Genomic DNA, 15,579 nt, shown 5'->3' with positions numbered 1-15,579 from the left:
AAAAAGGTAACTTCATACCACTTTCTTTCACACCACAGTTGTTTGGAGCTAAATGGGGTGAAATCTTGCTTTTATCTTCAGCGTGCGCCCCATAGAGGACAGTAACACATCTTTGTCTGTCTGTCTGTCTTCCAGGGTTACGGTCTCCTCCCTCTGTGTCCATCAGTCAGGATGAAATTGTCCGTCTGGAAGGAGAGAAGCTGGAGCTCAGCTGTCTCACCAGTAACCCCTCCAACTTCTACAACATCACCTGGAAACACACACACATACAGGTTTCTTGTTTATTTGTATCCCCATTAATAGTTACCAAACGACTGTTGAGTTTGTTGAAAAATTTATGAGAAAATCAGAATTCTGATTTGACACCAATATTTGCTGTCTTGCATGTGTCCTGGTGTTTTCCAGGTGTTGGAAGTCAGCTACAGGCGCTATAGGTACCAGCGACTGTATTACATCAACAGCACAGTGACTGTCGCCGCTGTCAATCACACACACAGCGGATCCTACACCTGTACTTCCGTTAATGAGGCCGGGGTCGTCACGGCAACCGCAAGACTCAGAGTAGTGGGTAAGGAGGGGTGGGAAGGAGGCTAATGATATTCAAGAGTGTTAGATATTGAATTGCTTTTCTATTACTCATCAGATGGTCCCTACCTGAATGTCTACATGGAGCCTGTGCAGCACACTAAAATTAGCACCAAGACAACAGAAGTAAATGGGGAACTGGTCGCTAACATTAGCACCAAGACAACAGAAGTCACTGGGGACCTGTCTGTGACTGGGGCTAATGTTAGCAGTGTTAGCAGAGTGGAGGTGTATGAAGGTCAGGATGTGAAGCTTAGCATTGTGATAGATGCATATCCTCCAATCATCTCCCAGCGCTGGACCACACCAACACACAACAACAACAACAACAACAACAGCACAACATACCAGGAGAGCTACACTGCAAACAACTACAGGTCAATATTCTTCTAATAAGTTATTCATATTATTCATATTGTTATTATTAAAGCACAAAATTATGTGAAAATGACATTCGCTGCTCGCAGAACGTACAGGACATTCTGTACAGTCTGGCTGTGACCCCATTGTATTGCAGATAAACAACATGGTTAAGGTGTGGGAACGGCTTCATGGTTAAATAAGAAAAATGTTCCCAACAATAAAACAATAAAAATAAAATTACCACATGGATTTCCATTGTACAAGCTGGGAATTGAACTTTGGTCTCCGGCATTGAAATCAAATTAATTTGCCTATCCATAACTAAACACCGACTGTGCACTGAGCTGCTTAATGTCACTCTACTGCCTGTTTCTAAGCCTCCTGGATGCTGTCGTGGAATTCTTCAACTGCTGTATTAAGTTATTTATCTGACCTCAATCAGAGATCCACCCATCTGCTCCCCTCCAATCACTGCAGAGAATGGGGAATGAGTGAATGGCTCTGTATCTGTTAAGGTGGTATAGGTGGTGTTGGCTGTGCATTAAGGCAGTATCTGTTAAGGTGGTATTGGTGGTTTTGGCTGTCCATTAAGCCGATATCTGTTAAGGTGGTATTGATGGTGTTGCAGGTCCAAGGCGAGCCTCTTGGTGCGGCGCGTTAGGCAGGAGGACAGAGGTCGATACTCCCTACATGTCTCCTCCTCGCTCCTCAGTGACTCCCAGAACATCGACCTCCGAGTTTACCGTAAGAAACTCTAACTCTAACCAGAACTTCTACCTCCAAGTTTACCATAAGAAACTCTAACTCTAACCAGCACATCTACCTCCGAGTTTACAGTAAGAAACTCTAACTCTAACAAGCACATCTACCTCTGAGTTTACAGTAAGAAACTCTAACTCTAACAAGCACATCTACCTCCGAGTTTACAGTAAGAAACTCTAACTATAACCAGAACATCTACCTCCGAGTTTACAGTAAGAAACTCTAACTATAACCACAACATACCTCCGAATTTACAATAAGAAACTCTAACTATAACCAGAACATCTACCTCCGAGTTTACAGTAAGAAACTCTAACTCTAACCAGAACATCAAACTCTGAATGAAACTCTAATTCTAACCAGAACATCAAACTCTGAATTTACCATAAGAAACTCTAACTCTAACCAGAATATCGACCTCCGAGTTTACAGTAAGAAACTCTAACTCTAACCAGAATATCGACCTCCGAGTTTACCGTAAGAAACTCTGACTCTAACCAGAACATCAAACTCTGAATTTACCATAAGAAACTCTAACTCTAACCAGAACATCTATCCGAGTTTACAGTAGGAAACTCCAACTCTAACCAGAACAGTGACCGCCGAGTTTACCATAAGAAACTCTGGGCCCTATCGTGGTACAGGCGATTTCCCCTATTTGCGCTTGCGCACCTGTTTGCCTTAAGGCAGGGAAGATAGCAGTCCACCTTGCACTATTGTCCAGGTGTTATGCCGAGTTTTGCCAGGCCCCCCGCTGCCAGGCGGGAAACGGCCCGTCGCTTCCGATGGTGCACTCCGCCCTTGTGATTTAATTGGCAGAGGGTCTGCGCTCATACTGAGCAGTTGGGGTTAAGGGCCTTACTCAAGGGCACCTCAGTGGTGGTAATGAGGGAAGGGCAAGCGCTGCCTTTTCACTTTCCCCAGCCAGATTTATCCTGCCGATCCCGGGTATTGAACCGACGACCTTCCGGTCACAAGCTGCCTTTGGGCCTTGCTTGTTCCAGTCTGGTTGAGGACCAGCGTGACCGTGAGATCGTGCCCCTGCCTTAGGGCTGAGCTCTTCCATGGTGCATTGTGCCCCTGGCTCTTTTGAACATGCAGCACAGTGCTCCTGGCCTTTCAGAACATGGGGACTGTTGCTGCGTATTGCCTGCTCCCCGCTTTAGGTCTGGTCCGAGGCTCAAACCAGTCAGTCTGTCAGACTGGCCCTTCCACCCTCATGGTGAGACAGCGCTGTGTGGGTCGTAATGCCCGTCAGAGCCCTGACAGTGCTCCATTGGACATATGCCCGCAGGGCAACAGAATCCCTCCATTGGTTACAGACCAAGCTGTGTTAAGCAACCTGTCGCCAAGACTGGGCTCTCTCATACAATCCGACAAGCTCATGGGTGGAGCATGAATTTTTCACTGACTGAAGAGACAAAGAGGGAAAAAAGGGGAAGACAAGCCGCCCTCATGCTTTGCTTGTCCCAGTTTAATTTGGAGGATGGTGCCTCTGCCTCTTGGGGTTGATGGCATCCACAGCGCACTGGTGCCCACGTTTTTTGGAGGCACGCTCAGGGTGGCGTTGCCTCCCAAGCTTGGATTTGTCCGCAGAGGGATCTGCAGGTATATGGGCTGCGCTAGCTCTCGGTGGGACCAATGCCATTGTATCGACAAGGGCAACGCCATTGTATCGACCAAAGAAGGAAAAAGAGGAATTGTGAGCTCCATGCCCTTCGGTGCATAGGACTGTTGCCGCTTACTGCTGGGTGATGCTGGAGTGGTGCTGCGCCCATGCCCTACATTTCCACCCTAAGACCTGATCTAAGTCCCGTGTCAGTCAGTCTATGGAACTGCAGCCTTCACCCTCCTCAAAGTTTCCTTATTGATGAATTACTAAGTCACTAATGCCTCTGGCGTCATGAATCTTACGAGAACATACCAGGGTCCCGTGGGAGGTCTTCTGTGAAGCAAGCCTTGTTACCTGGCTCTCCACCCAATTACAGATGACCTTAGCATTGGCGAGGTCCGCTAAGCCCTGGTGGCACCTTGTGCCTGGGCTAGGGGTGTGTGCATATGGCATATTTTGTCATTGTTTGTGCACAGAAGTAGCTCTGGTGGTGGTGCGTCTCATTCGAGCACAATGGCCACTTCAGGCTCCCGGAGGAGCAGATATGTCTGCCTCACGGTGTGTCTTACACGTTTCCTGAGGGAGACTTCCCTCCCTGCAAGAAGCCGCTCCAAAACAGGCTTCCAATCAGATTAAGCAAGAGCTTAATCGCACCTGAGAGTAGATTATATAGCCAAGTCCGGCCAATTAGCATGCAGGCGCAATTGCACCCAGGTGGTGCTAGGTAGTGTCTTAAAGCAGCGTTTCTCAACTGGTGGGTCGCGGGGCCGTTTTGATTGGGTCGCGGACATTGGCCAATTTTTTTTTTTTTTTTTTTTTCATATTTCATTTGAGTTAAATTCAGATTATTGAAACTGGATTAGCCTGACCAGTTTTACTTGTTTAACAAGCTGAAGCATATGCTCTGCCTGTAATTCAAGCCAAGTCTGCCTTGCAATTCAGATGATTGAAACTGGATTAGCATGGCCCCAGTTTAATTAAAAGTTATGACCAGTTTAACTAAAAAGCATATAGCCTGCCTGTGATTCCTTTTTATGTCATATTAGTTAAATTCAGACTATTGAAACTGGATTAGCATGACCAGGTTAACTTGTTTTATTATTATTATTATTAACTTGTTTAAAAACATATAGGCATGTAATTCAAGATAAATCTGCCTTTTATTTCATATTTCATACAGTTCAAATAAGACTTTCTGAGCATGACCAGTTTGACTTGTTTAAATTTAAAAACATATAGGCCTGTAATTCAAGTCTGCCTTATTTCAATTGGTTTTTAGCCCTAGTTGCACTTCTGTTGCACTTTTTTGTTCATTTGAGGTTTATAACAGTGCATGAAGGCATTGTGTATTAAATGAATGCGCTATTTTTTGTGCAATAAATTTGAGTGGTTTAAAAAGCAATCTGAAATTTGGGTCGCGACTTCATGACAAGGAAAATAGTGGGTCCTGAGGCTACACCAGTTGAGAACCACTGTCTTAAAGAGTAATCCACGGCAGCTGCGCTGGATCAGATAATCTCATCATGAATGGAATTCATGAGGGAGAGAAGTCTCCCTCAGGAAACCTGGGTTACATCACAATCCATGGTTACATCGTAACCATCCGTTACTTCTTGTATAGTGTCATGACGAAAACAAAGATACAAGAGGGTGAGATAAAGAATACATCCCCCAATATTGAAGTAGCCTATAATACTGTGTGTGTGTGTGTGTGTGTGTGTGTGTGTGTGTGTGTGTGTGTGTGTGTGTGTGTGTGTGTGTGTGCGCGCGTGCGTGCGTGCGTGTGTGTGTGAGTAACTTCCTCTAGACCAGGGGTGGGCAATTATTTTTCATGGGGGGCCACATGAGAAACGCAGATTGTTACCGGGGTTCGAACAAATATTGTCATGCCGTAACCCAGGAAATCCGATGATAGAGAGGACCACAAAAAAATGTCCTCGCTACCAGAGGGCCAGATTTTGCTGAGGGTTGGCGCCAGCCCGAAAACATTTGGGGCATTTGAAGTCGGTTTAGAGGAATAACTAATTTTAAATTAACAGTTGTGATGTCATTATTCAGTCTAACACCAATATTTGATCCTTTTCTCAGTCACTCCTATGTCACCACCTGCTCTCCCTGCAAGGCTTGAAATTAACTTTTCTGACCCCCTGCCAATATGGCTGCGAGATTTTAAAGTTACCAGCCAATTAGAATTTCCACTAGCCAAAATGTTTTTCTTGAAATAAACCAGAATATGAGTGGGTTAATTTAAGGATAAGTATCAGTAACTGGTGCAGGATTCTCAAAGCCTGAGGGTCACATGAACAAAAATGCACTCTTGAAGCTAAATAAATCCAAAACCAACAAGTTAATAATTTACATTTTTACTTCAATGTAGAACAGTCATTTCTTACACATGAGATTACTTTTAGCCTTTTAGACATAAAGATTATTGAAAGATATTCCATATTCCAGACTGAAATGTTATAACAGAAGTGGAGTATTGGCCAGAATCACATGAACATTTGGACACTTATTCAGCGGGTATCTTGCATGTTGCGTTCAGGTGCTCAGGTGTTCAGGGTTTTTTTTGCAATTCCAGCGTGGGCCACACAACGGGCGCTCGCCCAGGTCTGCTCTAGACCTAACCGTATTTTAAAAGTTTCTGATCACCAATACCATTTTTTTGTCAAAAAAATTAAAAGAAGAAAAATAAGTCATATTTGAGATCCGGGGCTTTTCATAAAAGATCCAGAGCTGTAGCCCCAAAATCCCAGGCCTAACGACGCCACTGCTTGTAGGGAGATGCTGCTTTATCCTCAAAACTGCATGATAATGTCAATCTAATAAAAAGAAGAAAGAAATCTCCAATAGGCTATCAAAGAACATGTTGGTGATGTCAGGTGTCGGACGAGATAATGCAATTGTGCCAAAATGCGACATTCACACTTCAAGTTGTACTCTTAGATTGAATGGTGAGAAGAACCTAATTGACACACATAATTAGCGAGCAGATGACAGATTCCTGAGCATTTTTAATGACAGAAAAAGTAAATAGAGAATCCTTGGTGACAAGCAGGCCTATAGCTGCGTCTGTGCGCATTTGGCACAGGGGCGAGAGGAGGGGATGAGATGGAGGCACGCCTCGGCGCTGCTGACTGTGAAGTGAATACAGTGCAGCACGTCCACGAAAGTGGAAAGCGTCCTTTCGGTTCCATATGACTGACACTGAATTAATAGTCTTTAGCGGCAACCAAATTAATTGACGTGTGATGTCTTTCTCTGTCTCTCAATCCCTCCCTCTCGTGGACGCGCATAAAGGACTTCAAATTGCAGTGACAACCAAATTGACTGATAAAAACATTGGCTGTAACGTGAGGGGACTCAGGGCTCTATCTTCCCACTGGCCTTAAAATAGCGTTTAGCGCCAGGCCAAGCGCTATTTAGTGGGCGTGGTCAGCGCATTCCATATTTTCCACTCTGCGCTACACCCGGCGTTAACCACTTAACCACACCTTTTAAGCGTAGAATTATGCACAACTCTGGTCATCGGTGAACTGCAATTACGCAATGACATTCTTCCTTTCGAAGCTCCTATCCACTCGATCCATGTCCGGGTTTTGGCTGCATGCTGTCATCTCTTCATACCAATTTGGATATCTCAGCACATCACAGATCATAGCCTGAATAAAACAATTCAACCTACAGCCAGGCAAATGCAGATCTGTTCAGCAGGGCTGATGCGGTCTCCCTGTAGCCTACAATGGCTACTGTCTTTCCGAAGCCCTGCCACTCCGAACGTTAACTTCCATTATTCGGACTGGCGGTCGTTCACCTTAGAAGCCGCAATGCCGACCTTAGGTTTAGGCGTGGGGGTGGGAGAGGTTAGGTTTTGGGTTAGGGTCTGGGGGAGGTTAGGTTTGGCGTGAAAAACGGGGAATATAGAACCCGGGGAACATAGACATGATCCCTTTCTGAGTGCCGATATTTCGGAGTGGCAGAACGTCGGAGTGGCAGCACGTCGGAGTGGAAGCATGTAACCGCCTACAATATAGAACGTTAACTATCGGTGACATTCCTGATAGCATCCAATTCCATGATCTTTATGTTGTAAACACATAACTTTCACAATAGTGAACAAGCACCCCCACTCGGCTCATTCAGGACAGGCTTAGTTTTATAACTTGTAGGCTACCTGTTGCTCCTGCACATCACAGCACAGGCTAAATGATGCGACATAAATATATATATTCAAGTTTATTCATTTAGGGAAAAAAAACCTTGAGATGAATCATCTCGTTTTCGAAGGGGTCCTAACATGCAAAAACAAGATTCAAGGAAGTTACGATTTAAATCAGAAGAGACAAGACAAACAAGACAAAAGAGACAAGAACACTACAACTACGGCAATTAACACCCAAATATCAGTTAGATAATATTGCAAAAGAAATAAAATAAAAAATAAAATAAAAATAAACCAAAATAATAATCAGTAATACGTATCGTATTTTCAGTGAACTGTACAGAACATGTACAATACCATATATATATATATATATATATATATACATATATATACATATACATATAAACATACATAGCCTACTCAAGCACATACATATACATCACGTACATACACACATAAATATACATACCACATACATACAGTATGGGCCCTATTCTCCCACAAGCCTTCGGCGCTAAAACGGGCCTTAAACGCAAAAAAACGTGCCTTGCGCCTGTTTTGGGACGATATCAATATGGCTTTACGCTGCCAAATGCGCTTTAGGCCGAATGAGCGTGGCGCAGTCCCAGAATGGGCCAAAGTGGGCGTGTCGGCGCTAAATACCGGCGTACTGCTATCTTCCGAGCTGGCGTTAATTTAGCGCCTTGCGCCTTTGAAAAGCAGGCCTATTCAGTGGGCCAGTCCCTCCCCTCTCTCCTCTGTCACCCTTCTCTGTGTCACTCTCTCCCTCTCTCCTACTGACAGGAGCAGGCATTGGTGTGCGTTTACCAGTTTATTTTGAAATAAATCCTTCCGCGTTGAGTTACTGTCACAAGCCTGTGTGACAACGCGTCCAGCCTGGGTAAAACAACTCCGTGTACCGCTTTGAGGCTGCAGGCAGTCTGACAGGCACAATACGACTGTCTCTCTCTGACTGCCTGTGAATGCCCCAGCATGCAATTGGGTACTCAATTTCGCTACTAAATAGCAACCAAATGAGGCGAAATAGATATAAAAGGTCGATCTAAAATAATGTGTAATGGTAACACAGCCTGCAATTGTAGAACATTTCAATATTGGACCAAATAAATCATCGAAATTAAAACACCACCCTAAGTGAAACATATATGTCCTCCTGGGCCTATATATATCCTTTGTCGATTTAACGTCATTTAGATAAGTGTCAGCAGAACGCGCTTCAGAACGCGCTTCTACTGTCATGTGCTATACTGTGATGTCCGCTCCAATAACTTGGCCAACTTCACATTTAGTTTTACAATAAAAACACATTTATGCAATGACTTTACATAATGTAGGGTATATTTATGTGCATCATTCAACCTGCAGCAGGGGAGAGAAAACGATATCGTTCTGAACAAACTTTCACCAATATAAAATTAATCTCATCATATAGGGATAGGCTATATTTTTGTAGCTGATGCCTTTAGAACATTATTTTCACTTTGATCTTGCTATAGTGTAGCGTATTTACATGCTTGCAGTATTGAAACTGCAGTTAGATTGGTTTGAGAAGCATAATAATATGGAATAATAGCCTATAATGCAGACAGACAGACTGGATGAAGGGAGGGGGGGGGGGCAGAGCGTTTGGCTTTCGTCTGGTTTTGCGGGATCACTGGAATTGGAGCTAAAAAGGCAAGCGTGCGATTCGTTTATTGCAGTTATCCAATGAGCATGAAGGTGCATAATTTTACGCTTAAAAGGCGTGGTTGTAATGCTTTAGGCTGCGTGTAGCGCCAGCACGACGATATCAAGTGCGCTGGTCCACGCCCACTGATTTGGGCTGGGCCAGGCGCTCGGCCTAGAAACAGCGCCGATGCAACGATAGGGACCTATATATACATAAACATACAAACACATATATACACACCGCATATATGTATAATAGATACAAACACACATACATACACACCGCATATGTGTATATATACATACACCATACATGCATCCACTCATGCACGCACATATATACATATATACTGTATGCATAGACATACATCCATACACATAATCCATATGTACATAGACATATGCTTATTTACTCCTCTACACATTATGCCACATATACGAACTTGCTCATTTATACATTCACATTTATGCACCACACAATGGTCCTATACTACGCAATATATATAAACATATGTATATATAAAAACAGTTGCTATATATCAATGGAAACAGGAGCACGCCGACTCAAGACAAGAAGACAGACCTTTTTTAAATATAGGCCAGTATTTAAGGCCGAAACACCCATTCTGGCCTATTCTGGCACTGCGCCACGCCTCTTCGGCGTAAAGCGCATTTCGGGGCCTAAAAACATGATGCTATCTTCCCGAGTCAGGCGCAAAGCGCATTTTTCTGCGTTTAACGCCAGTTTAGCGCCTAAGGCCAGTGTGAATATAGAGCCCATAATGCGAGGAGCCACTTACACAGAGTTCATGTCTGTAAAATGTTCTGTAAAATGTAGTTCGCCACTTCCCGTTTCAGCACGGGCCGAAGCAAAATAATAACAAAATAGCGACTCGAGTGTGTAAAACGGGCCGAGGGTATTTGCATTGGGAGGAAGATGTGTTTGTGTGTGTCAGTGTGGAGGTGTGTGTGTGACTGTGAGTCAGTGTGTGCTCGTCGAAATGAAGGCAGCGTCCCAAGTGGGCGGCGTCAGGCATATTGAAACACACCACCCCTTCGGGAAACGAGAGTGAAAGTCATCCAACGTCCCTGAAAGTGGAAAGCGTCCTTTCCGTTCCATATGACTGACTGACACTGAATTAATAGTCTCTAGACCCGTGCTTCGCACGTGGTAAAAAGAACAATAATCGATTATTGGGAGTTGGGAATTGATCCAGGAATCGTGGGATTAAGAATCGCGATCCTTTCAAGAATCTATTTTTTGGAGCACCCCTAGTGACTTTATTTCTCAAAAGTGACCATTGGGAAGCAATGTTAATGTGTTGAATCCAGTGCATTTGTAAAAAAAATTGGTGCAGTTGCTGCCGGGATTTCTTTCTCTTTCTCTCTTCCTGTCAGTGCTTCGCACAGATAGACATACAGCACATACCCTTTGCTTGCAATGTATAACGCCATATGCCTAATCTGGCCCGGGCGGGCGGAGTCAGCACTTGATATCACAGCAGCATAATTGGATATGCAAATTAGAGTATGATGCAGTGTCTTTTCCCCCCGTGAGTCTGAGAATAAAAGCATGTCCGTTCATCAAGGAAAATATAGATTCCTTTCACATCATGTCAAATATTGTTGTATGTTGTATTATTATTATAAACATGTTATGGTTGCATTCAGCAGCTGTACCTCTGGCTACTACAAAGTTACCTCCTACGGTTTTCACCCCAACTTTAATTGGAGCATTGGGCACTGCTGCTGTCTTCTTCCTGTTCCTATTGGTCGCCCTCTATAAATACAAACAGGTAAGCTTGTCTGTTAATGATTTCTAACTATAGATCCAAAATATTAAATGTGCGATTTATTAGATGCACATTGATACCTTGATTCCTGGGAGTAATCAGTTTAAGCCAACACTTAATTTACATTGTTTACATGATTTGAAGTAATGTGTTTTCTCTTATAAATCAGTTTGCATGGATTAATTTAATAATAGTCTTCCACTTGTCAATCCCATGTAACTAAACCATGTTGAGTCCAACATTGGTTACCTTGTCTTGTGACGTCACAGTTTGACAAAACCAAAATGGTTTCAAAACTTTTCAGACCATAGCACTATGTACGAAACCAAATTTCCCAAGTACCACTTCCCACTGCAAACAAATCCCCCCCCCCCCCCCCCACCCCCCATAAAATAAAATTCACTGATTTAACCATGTAGTAGCAGGGTAGAAAGGATAAATAACAACAGATGCACCGATGGTGAAATTCTGGGCCGATATCGATGTTTAAAGTAACAATTTATCTGATAGCCTTTTTGTTTGCTGTAAATAAACATGCTCTTTTCAGGAGCTACAGACTAAAGGGGCGAGATAACCCCTGGTTTCCTATTAGTCTACTTCTCGCCCTCATGAATTCCATTCATGATGAGATTATCTGATCCAGCGCAGCTGTCGTGGATTACTCTTTAAGACAGTAACTAGCACCACCTGGGTGCAATTGCGCCTGCAAGCTGATTGGCCGGACTCGGCTCTACTCTCAGGTGCGGCGCTCTTGCTTAATCTGATTGGAAGCCTGTTTCGGAGCGGCTTCTTGCAGGCAGAGAAGTCTCCCTCAGGAAACCTGGGTTACATCGTAACCATCCATTTTCTTCTACACTAGCAGACACTATTCATGAGCGTAACTTGGCTTGGGCTAAAGCAAGAACAGGTTCTACCACTGATTGGCTTGTTTTTAGAATTAAGTAAGAAACAAATGCTCCTCTTTTATCAAGAAAAACAAATCAGAATATTATTTATCTGTCACTACTGAAAATCTAAATAAATATATACAAATAAAAAGCTATGCTGTAGTTAGCTCACCAAATACTGGAATTTCCTAGCCTGAATGGTACATTAAACACACCATGACGACACCAAATTCCCTAGGCGCACTTGAATGCATCACAATGTTAATGGTTAATTGTCAGTTATTTGTCCATTTCTCTGTGTTTTATCGGCTTTCAGGTAATCGTTGTAGGTTACACTTCTTAACAATTGGTAAGATTTGATCTGCTTGTAGTCAGTTACCTCCACTTGAATTGTCACTAGAACATGTCTTACAAACATATAGCTGATTTGTCTCCAAGACAATAACCAACACAACATTTAGCCAGCACAAAATCGATGCGACACAATAGATAAATATCTTTATTTGCTATCTTTAGGCTGCTGACAGTCAGCAAGGCTCTTCAGTACCACCAGGTGGGGGCTTGCGGACCACCAGTGGTACACCTACCACTGTTTGGGAATCACTGCATGACATTTCCATGATCTAGTAATGGAGATTTATTTTAGTTTTTTTTAGTAATACCATGTTTCTCTTTCAGAAACCAAAGTATGAGATCCGCTGGAAGATCATTGAGAGTAACCATGGCAACAACTATACCTTTATTGACCCCACCCAGTTGCCATACAACCAGAAGTGGGAGTTTCCCAGAGACAAACTTCGCCTTGGTAGGAGCTGACCATACTCTCCTACCTCCCCTCTCAGTTCAGTTTCAACCCACTTAAAGGGCATGGTGCAGGTTGGAGGCCACATTGCATCAATATGTGGGAGGAGTATATAGCAATGATTTAGAGGAGGGGGGGGATCACACATAGCTGCATCTAGACTCTTCAATCTATTGAGCAAGTATATGAGGTTAAATATATTGGCCTGATGATAGACACTCATCTAAAATTTGAGAAACATAAAGGTGGTGAGCAGAGTAGCAAAAGCAAACCCATTATGTTTAGAATGATTAGGAACTGTCTACCATTTTACGCTGAAAATATCTACGAGCACTCAATGATTTTCTCACACCCGAGTCATTATTGTAATTGCATGGTTTCAAGCTAGTCCGACTGTAATCATACCTCTTAAGATGATATACAATCATGCAATAAAAATTCTTGACAAGAAGCCAATTAGGCTTCACCACTGCCGTGTCATTGAGAAATTAAAGGTTTTAGGTTTTGATAATTTTATTAAATTCGCTAACATAAAACGTATCCATAAATGTATTCATAATCAGGCTCCTCGTGTTCTCAGTGATATGGTGAAACCTCTTGGGGTTTCTGGCACAACCACTAGGGGTGGTGTTGCAGGGAATTGCAAAGTGCCTTATCGCAAAACCTCCCTTGGACTGTCTTCTTTGTACAGGGGCTTAAAGTCGAACTGAACCCGTTCATCACGTGCGTCGGAGTCCGTTTCAGACTGAAAACATAACTTGTCTGAGATCACAGGTTGAGAGGCGGGTCATAGTAGTATGTCGATGATTTTATTTGACAATTCTGGGGACTGGATTGGGCTTTGGCCAATCCTGGGGTGTTCCGCCTCTAAATCGAGTGGGATTCAGCGTGCTGTGGCGCTCTCCTCGGGAAGAGCCTGCTGACGCGAGGTTAGTGGCTGAGTGGAGCTCAGCAAGCCACACGCAGCGGCTTGCTGAGCTCGTGTTGCCGAGTGGAGAGTGCAGCCCGTTGGCCTGGAATCTCCGAGGTGCGACCGCTAGGCTCTCTGAGGCGCGCGCCATTATCGCTATTGCAGTAAATAATATTCCTGGAATGCGAGTTTTAACGAGCCAATTACATTTCTTTGCATTCTTAGACATTGCCGTTTGATTTAGTTTGCATAATTGGTCAAGTTAGCAGTTAGTTTATGGACTAGAAATTCTGCCAGATGACAGGCACTAGGCGCCATTTTCCCCTTCATTTGGAAGAGAAAATTATCCTGAAATGAAGATTTGATTGACAGCTGCCATGTCGTGATATGATTGGTTGAAATGGGGTAGAAATTTGATAGTACTAGGTGACGTCAGCAAACTGTAGATTACTGTTATGAATGAAATCTTGAAAAAGGAACTTTTGATGTGAAAAAGTGTGAAAAACTAAAGAAATTAGATTTTTGTGATTTTTTTGGCATACATTATTAAATAGGTGCACTGAATACCCAGGTATTTGAACCTGGTGCTGTGGTGGTGTTTGACCTTTGACCTCTCTCTGCAAGGTGCTGTGGTGTGGTTTGACCTTTGACCTCTCCCTCTCCCTGCTAGGTGCTGTGGTGGGGTCCGGAGCGTTCGGGAAGGTCGTGGAGGCGACAGCTTATGGTCTGGGAACCAACGACAACGCCACCCGAGTCGCTGTCAAGATGCTCAAACGTTAGTACCCTCTGTTCATCAACATTATTAGGGGTCCAAGCATGCAGTGCGTGGATTATTATTATCCGGTAAAACAGTATGCAATTGCAATATGCAGTATGCAAGTATCCAATGTACTACCACTACTACTACTACAACTATTACTACTACTAATATTCAGTGTTGGGCAGTAACTTAGTTACAGTAACTTAGTTAACAGTTAACTTAGTTACAGTAACTTAGATGAGATGAGATAAACGTTATTGTCCCCTGGGGGAAATTTGTCTTGGGCAAAAAGTGCATATAGCCACATCCCGGCTTGACAAACAGACCACATACAAACAGTCAACAACAAAGTAACACATAGGCACTCCATAATTGCACTAATTAGGTAAGTGTAAGGTAAGTGTACTCCAGTGTTTCTCAAAGTGTGGGGCGGGCCCCCCCTGTGGGGCGCAGTGGCATTACAGGTGCAGGGGGAAATGCGGAAATGCAGCCCGGACCCAATGTTTTGACCATTTTGACGTCGGACTTCTTTCCCGGCGAGCAATAAATGAACCCCGCTTCTGTAGTGACTTCGCATTCCTTCCATGGATGGTTCATTCATATTGCCAAATATTTGTACTTGTTTTGTTTAGTTTTGCACAGGTTGCACTTTATTGTTATTAGTTTGAAAATATGTGCAGTGCAAAACAGGTTCATTGCAGCCACTAATACAGTGATAATAAGACTTAATGCAAATTTTTCTTGCCAAATATTTGTTATTTTTTGCACAGATAGAACTTTATTGATATCGTTATAACAAAGTGATTGCACATTTCATTAGATTTTTATCTGATGGAGCATCTGGTTATTCAACACTTTAACACTTTATTCCGGACACAGAGGCGGTCCATACAGTACAATACAAATAGAAAACTACAAAACACAATAAAAGACAGACGGATACAAAAAGTATCAGATATTTACATACAAGCTAAAACGCCAAAGGTTCCAAAGCCTTGAGGTGAACCTAACTGTACTCATGGCAGGATTTACAAGAGCTGAAATTATGCTGTTTGATGACTTAGATATCCTACATATAAAACTGTACATGAGGTTACTGAGTACAGCAGGACATGTAGATACACCAACACTAACAAACATTTGACTTGCACTGCTCCTTCTTGGCACTTTAAGCAGCATCCTCATGCCATCATTATATGCCACCTTGAGTTTCTGCATACTGCTACTTTTGTAGCGCCGCCACAAGTGGGC

General features: G+C 43.2%; 1 protein-coding gene across 1 annotated transcript in view; it reads left to right on the top strand.

Annotated features, from left to right (window-relative positions):
* Nucleotides 1-15,579, top strand: part of LOC310787851 (macrophage colony-stimulating factor 1 receptor 2-like) — a 108,134-nt gene that overhangs the window by 52,404 nt on the left and 40,151 nt on the right. The window contains exons 5-11 of the mRNA XM_083649314.1: nt 96-272; nt 406-568; nt 644-962; nt 1,577-1,692; nt 10,851-10,972; nt 12,535-12,661; nt 14,239-14,347. Of these exons, the coding sequence (XP_083505440.1) occupies nt 96-272; nt 406-568; nt 644-962; nt 1,577-1,692; nt 10,851-10,972; nt 12,535-12,661; nt 14,239-14,347 (1,133 nt within the window). The remainder of the gene's footprint in view (nt 1-95; nt 273-405; nt 569-643; nt 963-1,576; nt 1,693-10,850; nt 10,973-12,534; nt 12,662-14,238; nt 14,348-15,579) is intronic.

Source organism: Poromitra crassiceps, assembly GCF_964638095.1.
Source record: "Poromitra crassiceps genome assembly, chromosome: 13".
In the NCBI taxonomy this organism is placed as follows: domain Eukaryota; kingdom Metazoa; phylum Chordata; class Actinopteri; order Beryciformes; family Melamphaidae; genus Poromitra; species Poromitra crassiceps.
This window is presented reverse-complemented; position numbering and strand designations above follow the sequence as displayed.